A 19,821-nucleotide genomic window follows, 5' to 3' on the forward strand; every position below is an offset into this window, starting at 1 on the left:
TACTCCTAAGTATTTGAATTTGGAAACTGGTTCAAACGAGTTGTTATCAATAATTAGATTTTGATTATTACCTAACACTTGGTTTCGGCCTGTAAGCATATATTTAGTTTTCTCTTTCTTAACCTATCTCTTTAGCAGTTTTGAAAAATATTTTAGCATTATTCTTAATTGTATTCACATCATCCCCAGTAAGTCTACAACATCTGCATATGCTAACAACTGAGTCACACCATTTAATTTTAGTCCTTCTTTAGTTTCTTTTACCTTCCTAACAGCATATTCTAAGGCAAAATTAAAGAGCAATGGAGATAATGCATCTCCTTGTTTTAACCCATCATGAATTGTAAATTTGTCAGACATATTAATACCCACACGAATTTTACTTTCTGTTTCACTGGTGCATATTTTTATCATACTAACAAGCTTCTTAGGTATTCCAAACTCTACTAATATATTATATAATTTATCTCTTTTGACCGAATCATATGCTTTTTTGAAATCAATGAATAGCTGATGGACATTTTGATTATATTCCCACTTTTTTCAAGTGTCTGTCTGATGTGAAAAATTTGATCTGTAGTTGATCTGTTACGTTTAAATCCACATTGATAATCACTAGAGGCACATATTTTTGGTAATTAAAAAAGCAAAATTTCGGTACAAAAACAGAGTCGATTTCGGGTTCAAAAGCGGTAAATAAAATGAAATTTCGGTGTTATAGCAGTGAATAATTACATGAAAAGTGCTATATAAAATGACATTTTGGTTTTAAAATTGTGAATATAATCCTAAGTTTGATTTAAAAACTGCACTTATTACACAAAATAAACTTATCCCTTCTAATAGCACATTTATGAAGTTACCAGAGTATTAAGTTTATTCCTGTGTAAAGGGGTTTATTTTCTTATCAAATATTTACAGCAGAATTAATCAATTTTCCGTGAATTGCATAACTCACAGGATACTTCAGACTTCAGAAAGTGTCGCGTCGTTATATAAACGGTAAATTTCGTGTTTAAGAGTTAATTTCGCTTTTTGCAGTTCATTTCGCATTATTTCGTGACAAAACATGGTCACAAAATGCATCTCAAACCTTTCAAAAACATGAAAAATTAACACTACAATGTGTTTTTTCACATTTCGTTTTTTCATCAAAAACGAAATATGCATGCCCCTAATAATCACCTATAATTTCATTAGCATATGGTGTTAGTCTTGTTAAAAGAATGTTAGACAATATTTTGTATGTTGTTGAGAGTAGAGAAATTCCACGGTAATTATTGCAGTTCATTTTATCACCTTTTTTAAACACAGGAACAATTATGGATTCTTTCCACTGTTGAGGGATTTCTTCTTTATTCCATATTAAACAAATTAATTTATGAATTTGACATATTAATGAATTTCCACCATATTTAATTAACTCAGCTGGTATTAAATCAATTCCAGGTGCTTTGTTATTCTTTAGCCTTTTAATAGCATCTTTAACTTCAGTCAAGTTAGGTTCTGGAACTAAAGGTTCTGCTGTGTGCACTTCATCTACTTCTGATTTATCTCCTACATGGACATTTAAAAGGTCATTAAAGTAGTTCTTCCATCTATTTAGAATATCGCTTGGGTCAGCTAGAAAATCACAGTCTTTATCTTTTATCAAGTTTACTTTAGGTTGCCACCCCTTTCTAAACTCATTTACACCTTTATATAAATCTCTGATATTTTTATTTTTGCTGTTTGTTTCAATTTCGTTAATTTTGCTTTTCAAGTAATCTCTTTTTTTACTTCTAAACGTGCGGTTAACTTCTCACTTTATTCTATTATAATTGTTTAGATTTGTATCATCAGAGTTATTTAACCACCTAAGTCTAGCCTGATTTCTTATTTCTATTAGATTATGACATTCATTATCAAACCATGGCTTACTTTTTCTTGGTTTATGGTATCCTATACTTTCTTTAGCTGCTGATTCTATTGCATTACGTATGTGCTCCCAATTCTTATTTACGTCTGTTTCATTTATATTTTCATCATCATTTAAATCCTGCAAAACATCAAATCTATTTGACAGTTTAATTTGGTAATCTTTCTTAATTCTTTCATCAGTAAACTTTCCTGTATCAAATTTTATAACTTTTAGATTTTGTTGCTTATGATTTATCGCTGAGAGTCTTTCTCTTAATTTAGCAATTACTAAATAATGGTCACTGGCACAGTCAGCACCTCTATGTGTACGAACGTCAATTATACTAGTATGCCTTCTCTTATCAATGAGAATATGATCTATCTGATTATGAGTTTTACCATCTGGAGAAGACCAGGTATATTTATGGATATCTTTATGTTTAAAAGTGGTACTTTTCACAATTAAATTCTTTGAGGTTGCAAAAGTAATCAATCTTATACCATTGTCATTACTTAATTCATGAAGACTTTCTTTACCAATCGTGGGTTTAAATGTCTCTTCTTTGCCAATCTGTGCATTACAGTCACCTAACAGAATTTTCATATCATACTGAGAAAATTTATCAAAGACCTGTTCTAACTGTATAAAAATCATCTTTAGTATTATCATCTTTATCTTCCGTTGGTGCATGTATGTTTATTAAAATAATTTTACACCACCTACCCTGTAAAACTGCATATGATATCCTATCATTAATAAATTCTACTGTTTTAAGAGCCGAGATAATTCTATTATTTATGAAAAATCCTGTTCCAAAATTATGATTTTCAGTACCACCATAGAAAAAAGTATAATTTTTAGTTTTACAATTTCCTTCTCCTGGCCACCTAACTTCCTGGACAGCTCAGTGGCGTACGCAAGGGGGGGGGGGGGTTACGGGGTTTAAACCCCCCCCTTGAGCTTGTGAAATATTATGAAAAATGCTGTGGAAAAAAAAATGCCCAATTTTTCACAGTCAAAGATCTGGGACAATAATATTACTATTACTTCTACTACTACTACTACTACTACTAATAATAATAATAATAATAATAATAATTTGAATTATTATTTCCATGCAGCATGGAGAAAAGCACAGCATTCCAAACACACGCGTCTTTCAGAGTGATGCCTTGAAAATAAACACGAGTTTATGAGATTAGGTTAGGGTAACTATGATTTAAAAGAGAAAAAAAGTTGTTTTGTATCTCAGTTGCAACAATGTTCAATACACTGCCGTACGCAGGATTTTTTTTCGGGAGGGGCTGGAATATTAAATGTGGATAGCACATGGCTTCGTTTTGGAGGGCAGGATGCATAATAAAATATTTCGTATTTTTGTAGCTTTTCAGTCTATTAAAATTGTATTCAAAGACAAAAATGGTAATCGGGATTCACTTTAAAAGAGGTTTCGCATTTACACATTTTGATTTTTTAAAGTTCTTAACGGATTTTTATTTGAAAATTCTGATTTTCTCAAAATTTCGGTAGGGGCTGGAACACCATCGGCCACCCCTGCACGTACGCCAGTGTTCAACGAACATGTATTTTTTTTGTGTGTGTGAACAATGAGAATTAACTATAGAAAGTTCTTGGTTCGTTGTAAGAGGCTAATGTATAGACAAAGGCTAGGCGGACAAGAATACAGTCACCAATTCGCCTTCCCATTGTATTGTTTACCGCAGCACGTTTGAATGTCTCTCTTTAAAATGTGTCACCTTGTTGACTAGACAATTATTCAAACAACAATAAGCTTAACTATTGTAAAATGTTTTATTGGTAAGAACAGGGAGACAATCCAGATGTGAATTATCGGGGACATTTATGCCGGGAAGAAGCAGGAAAAATTCCAACCAATTTCGGGAATCGAATCCGGATCTCCCGCGTGATTGTCACTTGTCAGACGCTCTACCGACCAGATCACCGCAGATCCTTGGATGAGTTCCATACTTAGATTATTTCAATTTATTTTAATATATTTTCTTGTATTTATGGATCTTCTTCACCCTTGAAATGTCTCACCTCGTTGACCAGACAATTATTTCGTTACAAAGAAAGCAAAAAATGCTCCCAGGATTTGATAAAAATCGAATGACTAGAAAGTAATTTCGTTCTAATGTTTTCATAAATACTATATTTAAGTAGATCTCTACTACTTAATAGTAGTAGTAGTGGTATTAGTAGTAGTAGTGGTATTAGTAGTAGTAGTGGTATTAGTAGTATTATTGGTATTAATTTAGCTAATTAATTATAAGTATTATTAATTAATTGTGATTATTATTATTTAATTAAAGTATAATAAAACAACGGTAATGTGAATTTGGAAAAAGTTTTAGAAATAACACCCCCCTTGATGAAATCCTGCGTACGCTACTGGGACAGCTACTACATCTAATTTATACTTAACTATCTCATTAACTGTACACTGAAATGCCCCAGGCCGGTAAAGGCTCAGAACATTCCAGGTGCCTAATTTAATATCCTTATTCCTAATGTAGATCTTATCCTTAGTCCAGGGACCTCCCAAAGTAGTCCCCACCCGGAGATTCGAACGGGGGACTATTTTACCTCCGGAATATTTTACCTTGGGAACATCCATGGCCTTATATTGCTGTTTCTTGACATTTTTTTTACAGTGCAGAGTTGTCAGCTGTACGTGTAACCCCCAATATGAATGGAGGAACTACTACACAAGACGAACACAAGCACATTAGACAGCACAAGTACTACACAAGACTCATACAAACATATCACAACTATAACACAATATAAACACAAACACACCACAACTACTACACAATATAAACACAAACAAACTACACACCACAACTACTACACAAGACAAACACAAACAAATTAGACAGCAATTATTAATAGTAGAAGTGTAAAGTAAAGGTTAGGAAGTATCGCGGAAGTACTGGAGACAAAATTATGTACAAGGCCAATCAAGAAGAAGAAATACCCTGAATATTAAGATAGCCAAATGTTTTAGTGTACTTTTTGTAGCTTCTAAAACTCAAAATGGTATATGCTTAATATGAGCAAAATTGCATAACAGCACAAACCGGCTCCTGACAAAGGTATGCAATTTTTTAGGTGGCAGAGAAAGTGTTAATGAGTAAAGTGAAATCTGAGCTTCAATGCAAACAAAATGATAAATTTTATGGCAGTGAAGCAAAAAGAATGCTAAATAATATGAAAAATGAAGACAAAAGGAAGTTCGAAACAAGTGCAAATGTTTTTTTTTTTTTTTTGAAAAAGCGCTAATGTACATTTCAAAGTGGTATAATTTTGAAGATTCAATTTTTAAGAAAATGGCTGTTTTGTCTTTACGCAACCCACCCACATGAGAAGAAATTGAGGAGTTGAAACTGCCTGCGGATCATCATAAATTTAGATCAGCTGTTTTGGCAGATGCCAAATAAACATCACAATGATTTCCACCTACAGGCGCGTCGTCTGATAATGTTCGCATGAGCACATGAACACTCGTGTATATGTCTTAAATTTCGTACAAATTAAATGCACACACTCATACGTATATTTATTCGAAAAAATACTATGTTTGATGTACGAGTATATACACACAATTTACTCTGACACAATTTCTTTCCCGTCTGATAACTTCTCTAGATAGTTGGTAACACTGACTCCCACGGTGTTCCACGGAGGGCGTTGAACACAATAGTTTTCGAAAACACACTGTTTTAATTTTAAAGGAAATTACGTACCTTACTCCACATTACAGTATACCACCAAGATCATCAGGTGCTTTGCATATTCCTTGGTGATTCACTTTCTCCAACATTTCACATGTAAGGAGAAACACTTTACCCGGATTATCTTCTTCCAATGTGCCCACAATGGCATTTCCAATTTCCAACACAGCAGCCCTCCTCATCAGTTGTTTCGTCTGTAGACAAATTCTTTCTACTGTGTCTGTGTAGCAGCGTTCCAAATATCCCTTGCAGAGTGTAGATTCGTTGGGAATACTTTGATCAGTGTATTTTTCTAGAAACTGTCGAAGTGAAGGATTATTTACTTTCCATAATGGAATATTGGCACTTACAAAGACTTTGCAGAAACCTTGGTTGAAAGGAGAACATTTTGAGGAACCCGACAAACTTTGTTGAAAAAGAAGCTGGGATGCTGTTTTCCTCTCATTCGCCCGTGCAATGGCTCTCAAATGTTTATCACGCCCTATGTGCTGCTGCACATGGAATTGTTTTCCTGCAGAAACTTGTTTCACACAGTTTACAGAATAAAATTGTTCCATCAGTTAAAAACACATTGTCTCCGAAATCGGACACAAGTTGTCGTAAGATACATGACTTCGATGGTTTAACCTTAGGCATCTTAAAGAGTACTGAAACAAGTGGCCTCGTAGAATTGTCTCTCTGCTAACTCTCCCACTAACATTGCTGCCAAAGAGCAAGGAATAAAACACTTACGGTTGGCACTCTCCGCTGTCTGCTCCGTGCCTAATATTGCCAACAAGTGGTAGTTAATTTTTGCCACAGAAAGACGTTGGCTATTGTTTCAGTAATCCTGCCTCCTATGTGCTTTTGCTGGCAGTTGATCAATTGTTAATTTTGTATGAAAATATTACAAAAACTTGAAAGAAAGCTTAAAAAGGACCAAAAAGATGCAAAATATTTTTTAAAAAAAGATGACGAAAGGCAAAAACTGGGGAAAAGGACAAAAAAAGGCAAAATAAAAGTTACGGATTCTCACTCCCTTTTGTGTGAAATGGATAAATACCTTCCTTGGGTACGTCTATTACATTTACAAAGAAAAGACATTTCCCCAACTTCCAGGCCCTAGGCATTTTTCTGTTTAGTTCAGACAACTTTTGGGAAATTGCAAAATACAGTGTTCAAATTTCCCACTCTGATCCTTTACACACATTTTGTCCACTTCTACCCCCCTCCTAATTTACACTTGTTTTAAATATCTGCCTGCACTACTACTATCAACAAAAGTCTCTGAAAAGAATGCACGAAGAAACGGTTTACAACAAAGATGAAGATGAGGTTAAAAAAAATATATATGTAGAGATCAGACATGCATGTTTAATGAAGTTGTAATGAAGTCTACCAACTACAAAGGAGAAATTTATATTTTTGTTATCACTTTTTTCAATCTCAAATTTATCATGATAATGAGTATAAATGAAATGAAAAACCTTCAGTGGCAAAACTTGGACAAGCTTTCAATTTACTATGGCAACACAAAAGGATGAAATACTCAAATAAAAGGATTGAAATTCAGAGCGACACTTGTGGAATTAACATAGAACAAATCTTGACTAAATTTCTAGCTTTGCACAGTAACCTATATTCCGAGGTGAAACTTTTTACTACTGATGGCAGATCACAGGTTTCATATGTGGTGTTCATGTGAAACCTGAGAAAAGCAGTGGAAAAAATAGCGAATTTATTCATAAATATGTAAAACATAAATGACAATATCATACAGATGAACTTTCTAATGTTGCAAATTAAATATTTAACCTGGAAAGAAGTTTTGTGAAGGAAAAAGATATTTCAGGAGACTAATGTGACAATCAATTTGCAGGAATACAGGTTAACACAATGCAGCAGCAAAACGCCCACATTACAATATCAGCCATGATCAGAGACATTAGCCCCTTCTGGACTTTCTCAGTTTTTAACCAGTTTCAGTATTTGTGTCTGAAGAATGAAGATATGTATGTCTCAACTTACATATCAGAGCATATAAATTACGGTGAATACATTTCATCAATATTACCATTATTTTTCTTTTTATAACTCCATACTGGCAACCTCCTATTCTCAAAAGCACTCCTTTAAAACTGCTTTCTCAACACATGCCTTCTTCTGAGGGAGAAATTTCCAACCACCTCCCACTGAAAGCAATACACCCACCAACTGAAGACTACCACATTTCATTTTCCACTATGATGGAATCTATGGCAATAACTGAAAATGCACAAACACCCTGGAACATAACATCTTCATTTTGCAAGTATTTTTTTCCCCATTTCCTTCTTAAGCGAATATATTTACTATCCCTTCTCAGGCAATCACTTTTTCTTTTAATATATGTAATTTGATAGCAGCAATGTAACTGCTCTCAGAAACTTTTTATAACAACTTTCAGAGATTTTATTGTTCTGGATATTATCAAGATTAACACATGATTTACAATTTTCAATTTATCAAGTGCACATAAAGAGCACATAGTACAATGACGTACATGTATCAGAATTGTAGGTAAGTAATAACACAAAATTATACTTCTGAGATATAAAATAGGGATATTAACCACATGGAGATAAGTTTTTAATTGAAAATTAACTGCTCAATGGAGATTTCATCTTATCTCTTGTAAAGGCAACGTTGAGAGTTCATATTCAACAGGGCCTTGAAAAATTTTAAAACTCAAGTTCTATCCATTCCCAATTAAATTTTAAAATGACAAAATTGAAAAATGTTACACTATGTAAGGGAAACATTTGCATTAATTTCATATCAACTTAAATTAACCTCTTATAACAACTTTATATGTACGTGATTTTTTAAACAGACTTTAGACTATGCCAGCTAACATACTATGTATCCAAAGGAAGACAATACTAATAGCAAATTAAAAACATTGGATTCAAGAAATTCAACAACACTAAGTCGCCATTTTACCATCATTCATAGTCATATTCTGTAAAGTTTTGAACTAGCATTCCTGCATAACAATCACTAAAATGCATTTCCGTTGGACAACTGTAAAGGGAAAAGATTCTTCTCGCGCAGGTATATGTGTGGTGACATTTAAATGGTACACTATTATTGAGAAAATGGCACATTAATTAATTGTAAGGAAAATTTTGCAATGTCCAACAATGAGACTGAAGCTTCACTTCAAAGAGTCTGTTACAAATTAATTCTCTGTAGCATTATACATTCAATGAATCTGTTACGAGCCTTGCATTAGATGAAAACTGTGCGTTCCTAAAAACCAACATTGGAACATGACTGGCTTGTTGCTTGCTTGGAATACAAGAAACTAATTGTAGAATTTCCAAGTCGTGAAATGAACTGTCCTTCATTCATATATCCTGGTCGGACATGCCTGAAAACAACAGTGAACTCAGAAATCTAAGGATATTTAAGACCGAAGCAACAGGTGATAACCGACACTGAGAATTCACATCAACACAATCTGAAGAAAAGAAAATTGTTGTGGTTTGTCGAAACAAGTCATTGAAACAAACTAACAATTGCCACCAGAACATGTTTCCTTTTTAGTGCATGCCAACGTTAAAATACACATGATAAAAAACTGAAATAATCTTGGGACAACTTATGTGGAAATCTAATCATCATGGTACACCAAGCTGCAAAAGAAATGGTAGGTGAATTGACCATAGTCATTTTCATTGTCAGTTTTTCACAATATGAAGTAAAAATGTCAATAAGCAGAGAACATATCTGCTTTGAATAAACAGAATTTTGTTTCTTTAAACAACACAGAATGTATAATAAAAAAAGAATGAAATTAGCAAACAATTTGCCTCGTCGTTGGCTGTACAACACAAAGTGGAAAACTCATTCTCTTCAAACATCAACCGGAACAATCAGTACTTGCCAACACTGTGTGACTGCAAGGACATCTTCTGACAGACACAGGAAGTAGCGACATCTGAACTTTAACTTCTTCCTCTCCATCTCTCGACAAGCCCTGATGATGACTCTGGGATGGAATCAAAAGCTTGAACAGACTTGAAATATATTTTATCTTGTTTGCTTTGTGGGGTATTAAACAAGAATGTTGCCGGCACGTGACGTAAAAAAGAAACTACTTTCATCAGCGAAACCAGCATATGTATCTTTAAGTAAGGGAGGGGTACTCCGGTCCCGAACAAGGGGTCTGACACTATGGCACTTGACTTCTGCAAGGCATCTTCTAGCTAGTTAGTTGTATATACACAGATTATTCTTAGTTTGGGAAATTGGAGATGCAACACACAATCTCTCTGGTGGTGTGAAAAACAAATGACAACTCTGCTCTCTAATTCAGGTTTTTAATTTTTAATAGTTGACAACAATAAAAGTCTTTATTTTCTATCTTTGTAAATGTTGGAACTTAATCCACGGGACATTGAAACAATGGGCTTTTCTATACAGGGTGTATCATAAGTAGTAGCGCAAACATGGGTCTGCAAACAAGCCAGTTTCAAGATAACCGAGAATGTGTGGTTACAAGCTGCCACTGACTTCATTGTTTGTAAACGTCGTCCTAGTTGGTAAAATGCTAATGATGTGTGCGAATCCGTGGTTAGAAGCCATCACTGATTGCATTTTGTACCAGATGCAAGGACGACACTTTGAACCCCTTCTTTAACAGGTACGAGTGTACAGTAATTCTAACATGTACCATACTAATGTAGTACTGTATTCCTTGTTGAAGTAAGTAGAATGTTCAAGAAAAACAATGATATCTCCAATGACTTTTCTTACTGTATTATTAGCATTTTACCAACCAGGACGACATTTACAAAAAATGAAGTCAGTGGCGGCTTGTAACCACACATTAGCAATTGTCTCGAAAACGGCTCGTTTGCAGACTCATCTTTACTGAGACTTTTTTGCTTCTATTATTGTGTACTTTCAACTGTGTCAGTTTGCACTATTACTTATGATACACCCTGTATATCACATTACTATCAAAATGGATCATGTATTTCTTGTTCTTTATTCTTTTCAACGGATCCAAATGTCACATATGCAAGAATACTCTTTGAGCCATCATGCCACATGGTATATTCATATCACATACTTTTTCAGGTAAACTTCTATTAGGCCATGACATATTTTAAAGTTAAACTATTGTATATGTAACATTCCCTAATTTCTTTAGCTCCTATTATATTGCCATTCTCTTCCAACTCTTAAATAATTACATGAAAACAATCATTATTAATGCACAATAATGATTTAAAATATTGGCTATATTTAAAAAAATATAAAAGATAAAGTGACAACATTTGAAGAAAATGACAATAAATAATAGAGAGCTTGCAAATACAAAAAGTGTGGTCAGATAAAACTAATGAAAAAACCTTTTTTTTTGCTCATCAAGAACCTTTGCAAAAATAATGACAAGTCTAAAAAAAATGATCAGCCAAAAAAAAAAAAGTAATAATGCATGGTTCTACATGAGATTGACATATTCAAGTCGCAAACGATAAGGTAGATGAATGTTACATATCTGTACACTACAGTTTGCTTTGAAGCCAAAGCTGTGTTATATACATGTTCTTCTTACATGTCTATATATACATTGCAAATATTATATTACATATATATCTATAAATAATTATGGCTGTGCTCTCACAAAGCACATGTAGAACTCTGATTCAAAGTGTAATAGAATCCTCTATAAACTACCTGTTTGTTTTCTCAGTACATCTTCAACCATTTGCAGCAGCACTCTCCACTGTACTTGTACTGCCTCGGGAACTGTCTACACTGTCACGCCGCATTCGTGAACTCCCCCTCACAGAGCGATAGTGATGTATGCCTAACCACGTTGAGAATAAGATGAAGGTGACGCCCTGAACTCCACCCAAGAGGAAAAAGTAGTAGTCGAGGTGGCCCTGGAAGTGGTGCACCTCGTCTCGGATCCAAACAGGACTAAGGACGTACACCAATCCAGTTCCAAGGAAAGAGCCGAGGCCTTCCATTGCTGACAGAACTCCCATGACGATGCCTTGAAGGGAACGGGGTGCTGCGGAGTATGAGAATTCCAGACCTGTGAGAAAAAGGTTAATTAACAACACACCCTTTCCACTTGCTACATTTTATAGGATACGCAAACTGGTACAATATAAGAAATTGATTTTGTGGTTGCTGTTTACATTCATTTTATGCTCAGATAAGCAAATCTGACACTTACTGGGATCTGAAACACACTACCAGGGATTGAACTTAGGGCAGCACCATCAGGAGGCCTTGAACTTTTGCAAAAATGTCAATTGTTTAAACAGAACTACCGTACTTAGAGAGAGATTGGTTACTTACTTAATTACATTAACAGCTGTAATTTCATAATGCATACAGATTGTAAATTGCACATTTCTTTGATTTAGTGGAAATTGTATTGTATATTTATATTAATACATTATAAAATAGGATTCAACACTAGAAAAGTTTTGCAGTGTTTAATAGTTGCTCTGCATTCATGACGACTGGGCATCTATGAAGGACCAGCCATGCCCAGCTCAGGATTGAGATTATTGGATGACCATTCAACATGCTTGGTCACAGAGAGTGGCTATAAGGCAAAATGCAGTGACATCCAGGCTTCCTCCCAAGACCCACGAAGATGAACATGTATCTAATTGCCACCTACTATGCACACTGAAGATGACATCGAAAGGTGATATGTCTTTATTCTAATGTTCATTGAATATTTAATTGCTAAGTTCTAGTGGTGAAAAGGACCTTTCTGTGCTCTCCGATCTGCCTCTGGGGAAACCTACACTGAAAAGGTACAAAAACACAATTTTTTGCAGTTGAAATATTATTTTGCCCCTCTTTCGAAATGTTTCGGGCACTTACAGACACTAATAACCAAGATAGGCAAATATATGCACTATAGAAATTATGTATAATGGTTTTATTACCCTGAAACCTACTTCGGTACTGAAAGAACACAAAGCTGACTGCAGGAAGAAAATAGTCATTCAGGGCAATATGCAGGCTCTAGTTATGGGTTAAATATGTATAACACTATTTCCTGAAATAGGCAAAACTTAATAAAATTTATTAAAACGAATATATTTAAATACTAACTACAATTATAACCTTAGAAAATCTAATGAAGAAATAAATGCTTCAAAAAGAAGAAAAATCAAGCTTTTGCCTGTGAATAAAAAATAGCCATGGTAGCTCAGTCATTTGGGTGTCTGACCACCATGCGAGAGGCCTGTGTTCGATCCCTGGTGGGGGAGAACTGAATTTTTTTCTACCTGTTCAAGCAGCTCCAGCGCCCACTCAGCATCATATAAAGTGAGTACCTGGAGAAAACTCTGGGGGGTAAAGGCAGCCAGGGGCATGGTACTGACCATATCACCCCCACCTTCGGCAATGATCAAGAAAGTGTGGGGCCCTAACGTCACACCCCCTGTATGCTTTCATGGCATGGTGCAAAGCACAGGGAAGTACTATATTTAATTTTTTACTTTTGCCTGTAACTAAATTTAAAATCCTTTTTGCTAAACTTGTAATCTGTGAGAAATTACCCTTGTTTAATTGCTTAATAATGACTGATAGAAAGAAAATGCCAATTGCCTTTAAGTATATCAGCCCGTACCAGACATATTGAGAAATAAATTAAGACAGTTATATTAACAGTGTGGTATTTGAAAAGTGGGTGGGTGGAGTGGTGATTCCAGCAGATAGCACAAAAATAATATTTCTCTGAATTACTAGATGACGTGTTCTACAATTTGGCAAGGATTATACGAAACATCAATAGTTATAGGGCATCAGGCCATTATTTGTATTAATACACTAAATGAAATATTGTACAGCTTTAATCTAACCCTATTAAGATAATAAGTAATACGTATGTAAATAATTTTTAACCTCTATCGGCCGGACGGTCGATATTTTGACCAGGAGCATGCAGCTGCAATTAATGCCCAAATTACAAAATAATATATCCATTTTTACTACTATTAACAAGCGAAATTTGAAAAATCCTTATTTCCCCTTTGTTACCACCATATTATTATGGGATAGTGCCTAAAACTTCTAAACTACTGCATCTTTTTGAAAATATTAAATTCTACAAGCAAGAATGAGTAAAAAGCAACATTTTAAGCAATGTCGGACAATTAAGGATTCAGGGGGGATGCAGGGCCAAAGGCCAGATTGTCGAAATTTTCCAGACCAAGTGTTAGCACACGGCAGCAATTAACATGCCATTCTTGAAAACTACACTATATCTCAGTTCTGTCCTTTTTGTTCATTAGTTTACGTCAAATTACAAAACAATTCATCTATTCATTTATTGTTACTATTATTAACAAGGGCCATTTGAAAAATCCCTTTGTTTCCTTTTTTGTTATTATGATAACAAGCTGTAAATCTCAACTACTGCATCTTTTTGAACAATTTAAATTCTAAATGTAAGAATGAGTAAAAAGCAACATTTTAAGTACCATCCAACAATTAAGGATTTGGGGCAGAAGTGGGGGCATAGGCCCAAAGTTCAAAATTTTCCGTAATTATGTAAAATGACAAATGTCAATTTTTTTTAAAAAAAATTCAACTTTCTTCTTCTTCCTTTAACACTAATTATTGGGATGCACAATGTATAAACTTTACCTCCGCTAAAAGCCCTGTCTTTAAGAAAGAAAACAAAACCAATCTTGTCTCTCTACGACAATTAGTTCTCGAGTTACAATTTTCACACTGCGGAAAGTTTGAAAAGCACATGCTTGAAAAGGACCACATAAAAATTCAAAGACAACGTGAGCGACGGTCTGTTGACTAGAGGTTGAACAATATCATCTTAAAGCAACAACTGGAAATAATGAAATATTTACACTTTTACGGCACCTGCAGTAAATCTCTTATTTAAAAAAAAAGTACATACCTGCTACACCAGCAAACACTTCTGCTGTTCCAACGAGGCAATATTGGGGCACCTGCCATAGGATGGATAGGTCACTTGCATTGTAAGTTGTATTGCTGATAGTTTGTGTAACTCTATGTCTGAAAGAAAAAAAAAAAGAAAAACATAAATTTAATAAACAAACTAGTCAAATTTACCTCAACACCAGTTGACCTAATATATATAACAACTTAAAAAAGCATATACAGAGAAACCCAGAATTCACATTTTCCCACATTTTAAGTTTGCTTGGTCCCCTCAAAAATCCACAATTTAGATTCTACTGGGATTTAGCTACAAAAGAAGAAACTATATAGATCTTTCAAATACTATACCTAGATGCATGCATATTTAGTTTTTCACGTAAACACGAAATGTGAAATAACACATTGTAATGTTCATTTTTCATGTTTCTGAAAGGTGTGGGGAGCATTATCCCACCTTCTTTTGTCACGAAATAATAAATAGACTCTTAAACACGAAATTTAGAGTTTATTTACCGACGCGACACTTTCTGAAGTCAGAATTATCCTGAGAGTTATAGTCCATGAGCCAGGACCTCAAATTTAGGCGATCAGTACCACTCAAGGGGATGGGTTCTCATATGATTTTTTTTTCAAGAGTGGATGCCTGGAACTGGAAAATGTGTGATAGCATCTCATAACTCTTTGCTTTTTATACAATATTATTGAATTAGTAACCATAGCTGAAAAATAATGTTCTTTCATATTTTTTATAAATATTTGAATAAATAAATAAATTCATCAGACTTCTTAAATTCAATATTATTTTATAATAATTATAACTATTAAGTGTAATAATATTAATATAATCCTTATAATAATAATAAAACTTTATTATATTGCTTATATACTGACAGATTAAATGCATAAGTTTTACTTACAATTTTCAATAATAATAGTGGCTAAATCTTAAATATGCATGTATGTTATAATTTAACATAAACAAAATTTTATTATTTACATTCATCATCTTCTGAGTAGGTGTCATCACTAATTGATTTTCACATGTGGGTAGTCGGCACTTGTCAGTGCATCTGATGTTATTTAGACAGAAGACGCAGTTTGTAGTTTCTAATGGATTGGTTGGTTGTTTGGATTGGTGTTTTAAGTCCACATAAGACTAATTGGAACTGGACCTACAGTTTAAAGTGGGATCCAAACCACTATATGCCTCCACCAGGTATCGAACCTGGGACCCCTTGTTTACAAGACGGTGACGATACCACTGCACCATTGGTGAGGCAGTTTCTAATGGAGTTGCAAGCTAGTAGTTCTAACGGAGTTTTAAGATGCTGGCTGCCATTCCATCCAATCCATTGCCAGCTCTTCTTCTCCATTGTGTGTTTTCAATGGCCACCTTCTCCCACTTGGTCTAGGTGTACGTGGATCATTCAGAAGACATCTCTTGCTTAAAGCGTATTGATAATCGCACGTGAAGCATGTTTCTTGAGACAGTTCCTCCAAGGTGCAAGTTGATAAATGTCTATCTCACCCTTCTTTGCGCAGAATAGACGACATGCCATGTCATTCACACAATGTACGGAAGATTTTGAAGCATACAGTGAAACACGAGAACTCCAGTAGGAAGGATGCACTTATTTTTCCTTTTCCTGTAAATGCATATGGAGACTTATCATATCTCGACAAACATTTTGAATAAGAATTGAAGCTATTTTCTTAATGTCAAGAACCCACATGGGTATTTTAGTACTATATTTCAGAAAGAATTTAACCAAGACTCTTTCATGGAATCTCAAACACACATCTGTGTCATCCGAGCCTCTCATTACTGCTTCATAACCCTCATTAGCAGTGGCAGAATTCACCAAACAAATTACGATATCTTCTTCATGTTTACTGTTGAGATTGAGTACTTTGGGGCTTCCTTCAGATGTGATGTTGCATCATTTATCTTTAATTTTATGTGATTACATATTTTATCCTTTGTATGTAGCAAGTAAAAATTACAAATATCGGATAATTATGATGTTAGGAACCTTTCATGTTGCACATTTTTACGTTTTGAGGTATATTACATTATTTCCCATTGACATATTTTTACATAAAATGTGGTACTCTGTTATCTTTCTGTTAATTGAGTAAGGAGTTATGATTGTGGGGTAAATATTCAATTTTAGATTTCTCCAAAAATTAAAAACCAAAAATATTTTTTAAAAAAAAATCTCTCGTATGTACTGCAACAAATGCACTTTGCATTTCTTTAAAAGAAGAATGTATTGTTGCATTGGGCGTCCATTTTATTTTTGGCTTGACAAACCATTTTGTTCATTCACTGAGAATATTCTTCAACATTGCAGAAATTTGAATGCATCTCATGCGGTGAAAAACGTCTGGCCACACTGTATTCAAAACTGTTTATGATTATGAATTTTCCATGTAATTTAGTACATTACAATTTTATTATTTCAAGAATTTTTTAAAAAATATTATGTAATATTCAGAAATTAATTTAGTATACTTATTATTATTATTTATTATATGAAGTAGGGTTCCACTTAAGCTTAGAGTATTTTACAGATTATCTTACTATAAAAACAGCTTTTTGCCCTACAAGAATTAATTTGTTAACCTATACAATTAAGCTAAATGTTTATAAATGTACAAAATATAGAAAATTACAAGTGTACCTATATAATTGAAAAATACAAGAAATAACCATTAAGTAAGTATGTGTGAAGGAGGCAATGAGGTAAATGAGGCACAGTGTCAGTATTCATAGATTAATGTCCTAATTGAATTTTTTTACTGGCTGGAACCTTAAAACAGCACATAAAATTAGGAAAAATATGCATATTAGACATCTTAATATACTTACATATTTCGTATGTTTTGCCTAGATAAAAATCCAAGCATTATTAATTATGCATTTTGATATGGTATTTAAAGGTACGAACTCCTGCAACCCCAAATATTTAGCACTCTCACATTTTGCGAAAATGTTCCCACGTAATTCCTGGTGGACCCTCTGGAATTTCTGCCGACACATGAGGTCAACTGGGAGCTGCTACTCGAGAGCACTAGAACAGTGAAGAATGGGACTCGAAGCTCTTAACCACGCATCACAAAAAGCAAATATGTGATGTACATTTCATTGCATGTATGGTTTCTCGGAAAATGACAAATGCTTTCATTCACTCATCACTCTACGAATACTGAATTTAATTTTGCACTATGCTGTGTGATCACATTAGCATGTGTTCTGCAATGGCTGTATAGTTCACATTGTGCTAATCAGGACTGTATCTACAGTTTAAAATAGTATCTGAATCACTATAATGCGTCTTCGGCTATACTGCACAATCGACCCATGAGTTTTACCATTTCGGCGTAAAAAAATATATGTTCACTCTTGGTACTTAATTCGAGCTTCGATTTGGCACTGTGCATTTTTCAATTAGATGTTCCTGTTCTGTGAAATAATACAAACTTTCTTACATTACTTATTATAGCTTCTTTCCTGTATCCACATTCATATTGTAAACACACAGTATTGCCAGATCGAACTTTGGTTTTACAGTGGAATTTCCACTAGGATTCAACTTTCTTTATTTCGTGTTTTCATCCATATTAATGATTTTAATTTTATTTTTGGATATTGAAGTTTCTATTTTTTAATAGCTGTAAATTATTTTCAATTTTTAAAATTGTTTTTCTTCAATTTGTTTGGGAAATATATGTTTCTTGGTTATTTTATTGTTCAAGGTTGTCTGAGTGTTGTGTGATAAGGGAGAGACTGACTTCACTTGTCTTCTGTATCACACAATGTGAGGACAGCCTTGCCTTGTGACGTTTCTCAAGGAATGCCTACATTGTTAGGTTAGGTTCTCTTAGCATAAATACACTGTAAATGTATTATTTATCCTAAGATAACTGAACCCAACAAGCCTAACATAACAAATTAGGCATTTAACTTACATCTTCACACAAATGAGGCTCATATGTTTCATTTTTAATGGAGGTTCCTCAAACTTAAAATTATGTATTTTTTTCACTTCCAATAGTTTCCTCACCATAAATCCTACATTTCTGGAATCCTTGGTTCATACCCTTTCCAACGCTGTATCATACATATTTGTATTAGGAAGGGTCGATTCGGCATCCTTACCGTGTCTTCAGTTGGAATCAAACCAGAGACCATTTGACAGTATACGCATAATAGATTTACATTCGTTTTGAGAATTATAACAGCATATCTACTGGCTGCAGATACAGAATAGGACTCAGAAATTCATTAAGCTACACACACACACAGCAGATATACTACGTAGAATTTTCAGCGAAAAACGCAGGCTCGACAGAGAAAGTTCTACGTAGTACATCTCCTGCGTGTGCCTAATCTTCATGAAATAACAGCTCTACGTTGGGAGGAACCAGGCAACATCGACATCTACAGTGTTTCGAAGGCAACAGATTCCAGTGCGGTAGTACCAGCAGTGATGAATCCACACAGGTAAAACAGCAAGAATGAAAAATCAGGCTGGCTTGGTAGCTCATTGGTAGAGCAATGGCACGGTATGCCAGAGACCCGGTTCAAATCCTGGTCGAACCTGAAAATTCTACATTGATTCATAAATTGTCTTCAAATAACATAACATGCAAAAGAAGACACTAATGCCAAATAACACTCCGAGAGACAACCATGTATACCTACCCTTCACTCCAAAGCTGCAAAGAGAAGAATTCCAGAATGCCTGCTGTCACAACTGCTAATAGGCTGAAAGCCATGCCTATGGCTGAAAAAGAAAGAAAACATTTATATAGAATAAATAAAAGTACATATAAAATAAATAAAAGTACATATGAGAGTAAGTCATTAAACTTTAGCTGCCGGATAGTCGAAATTTCGACCATCACATGTAAACCCTTTAAAGCCGGATGGTCCATATTTCAGCCAGCAACGCGCGGCAGCAATTAACGTGCCATTTCTTGAAAACAATACACTATATTTCAGTTCTGTCTTTTTTGATCTATAGTATACATATGAAGGTATGATATATTCGAATTACAAAACAATACATCCATTGTTGCTACTATTAACAAGCAGAGTTTGAAAAAGTCCTGTTTCACTTCGTTACCACCATATTATTATGGGATAGATTTCTAAAAGTGGCTATAAGTTCAAAACTACTGCATCTTTTTTGAAAAATTGAAATTCTACAAGCAACAATGAGTAAA

At 34.3% G+C, this 19,821-nt stretch overlaps 1 protein-coding gene across 4 annotated transcripts in view; it reads right to left on the reverse strand.

The window, feature by feature from the left end:
* Positions 1-9,927: 9,927 nt before the first annotated feature.
* The window catches only part of LOC146002457 (solute carrier family 15 member 4-like), a 37,983-nt gene continuing 28,089 nt past the window's right edge, over positions 9,928-19,821 (reverse strand). For 3 of the 4 annotated variants that reach the window (XM_083140309.1, XM_083140307.1, XM_083140306.1), the window contains exons 7-9: positions 19,298-19,379; positions 14,585-14,703; positions 9,928-11,731 (exon numbers count right to left, since the gene is read on the reverse strand). In XM_083140309.1, the coding sequence (XP_082996435.1) occupies positions 11,391-11,731; positions 14,585-14,703; positions 19,298-19,379 (542 nt within the window). In that variant the 3' untranslated portion in view covers positions 9,928-11,390. The remainder of the gene's footprint in view (positions 11,732-14,584; positions 14,704-19,297; positions 19,380-19,821) is intronic. The other variant, XM_083140308.1, reaches the window with a different exon arrangement.

This window comes from Lepisma saccharinum, chromosome 18, assembly GCF_977018435.1.
Source record: "Lepisma saccharinum chromosome 18, izLepSacc3.1, whole genome shotgun sequence".
Classification (NCBI taxonomy): domain Eukaryota; kingdom Metazoa; phylum Arthropoda; class Insecta; order Zygentoma; family Lepismatidae; genus Lepisma; species Lepisma saccharinum.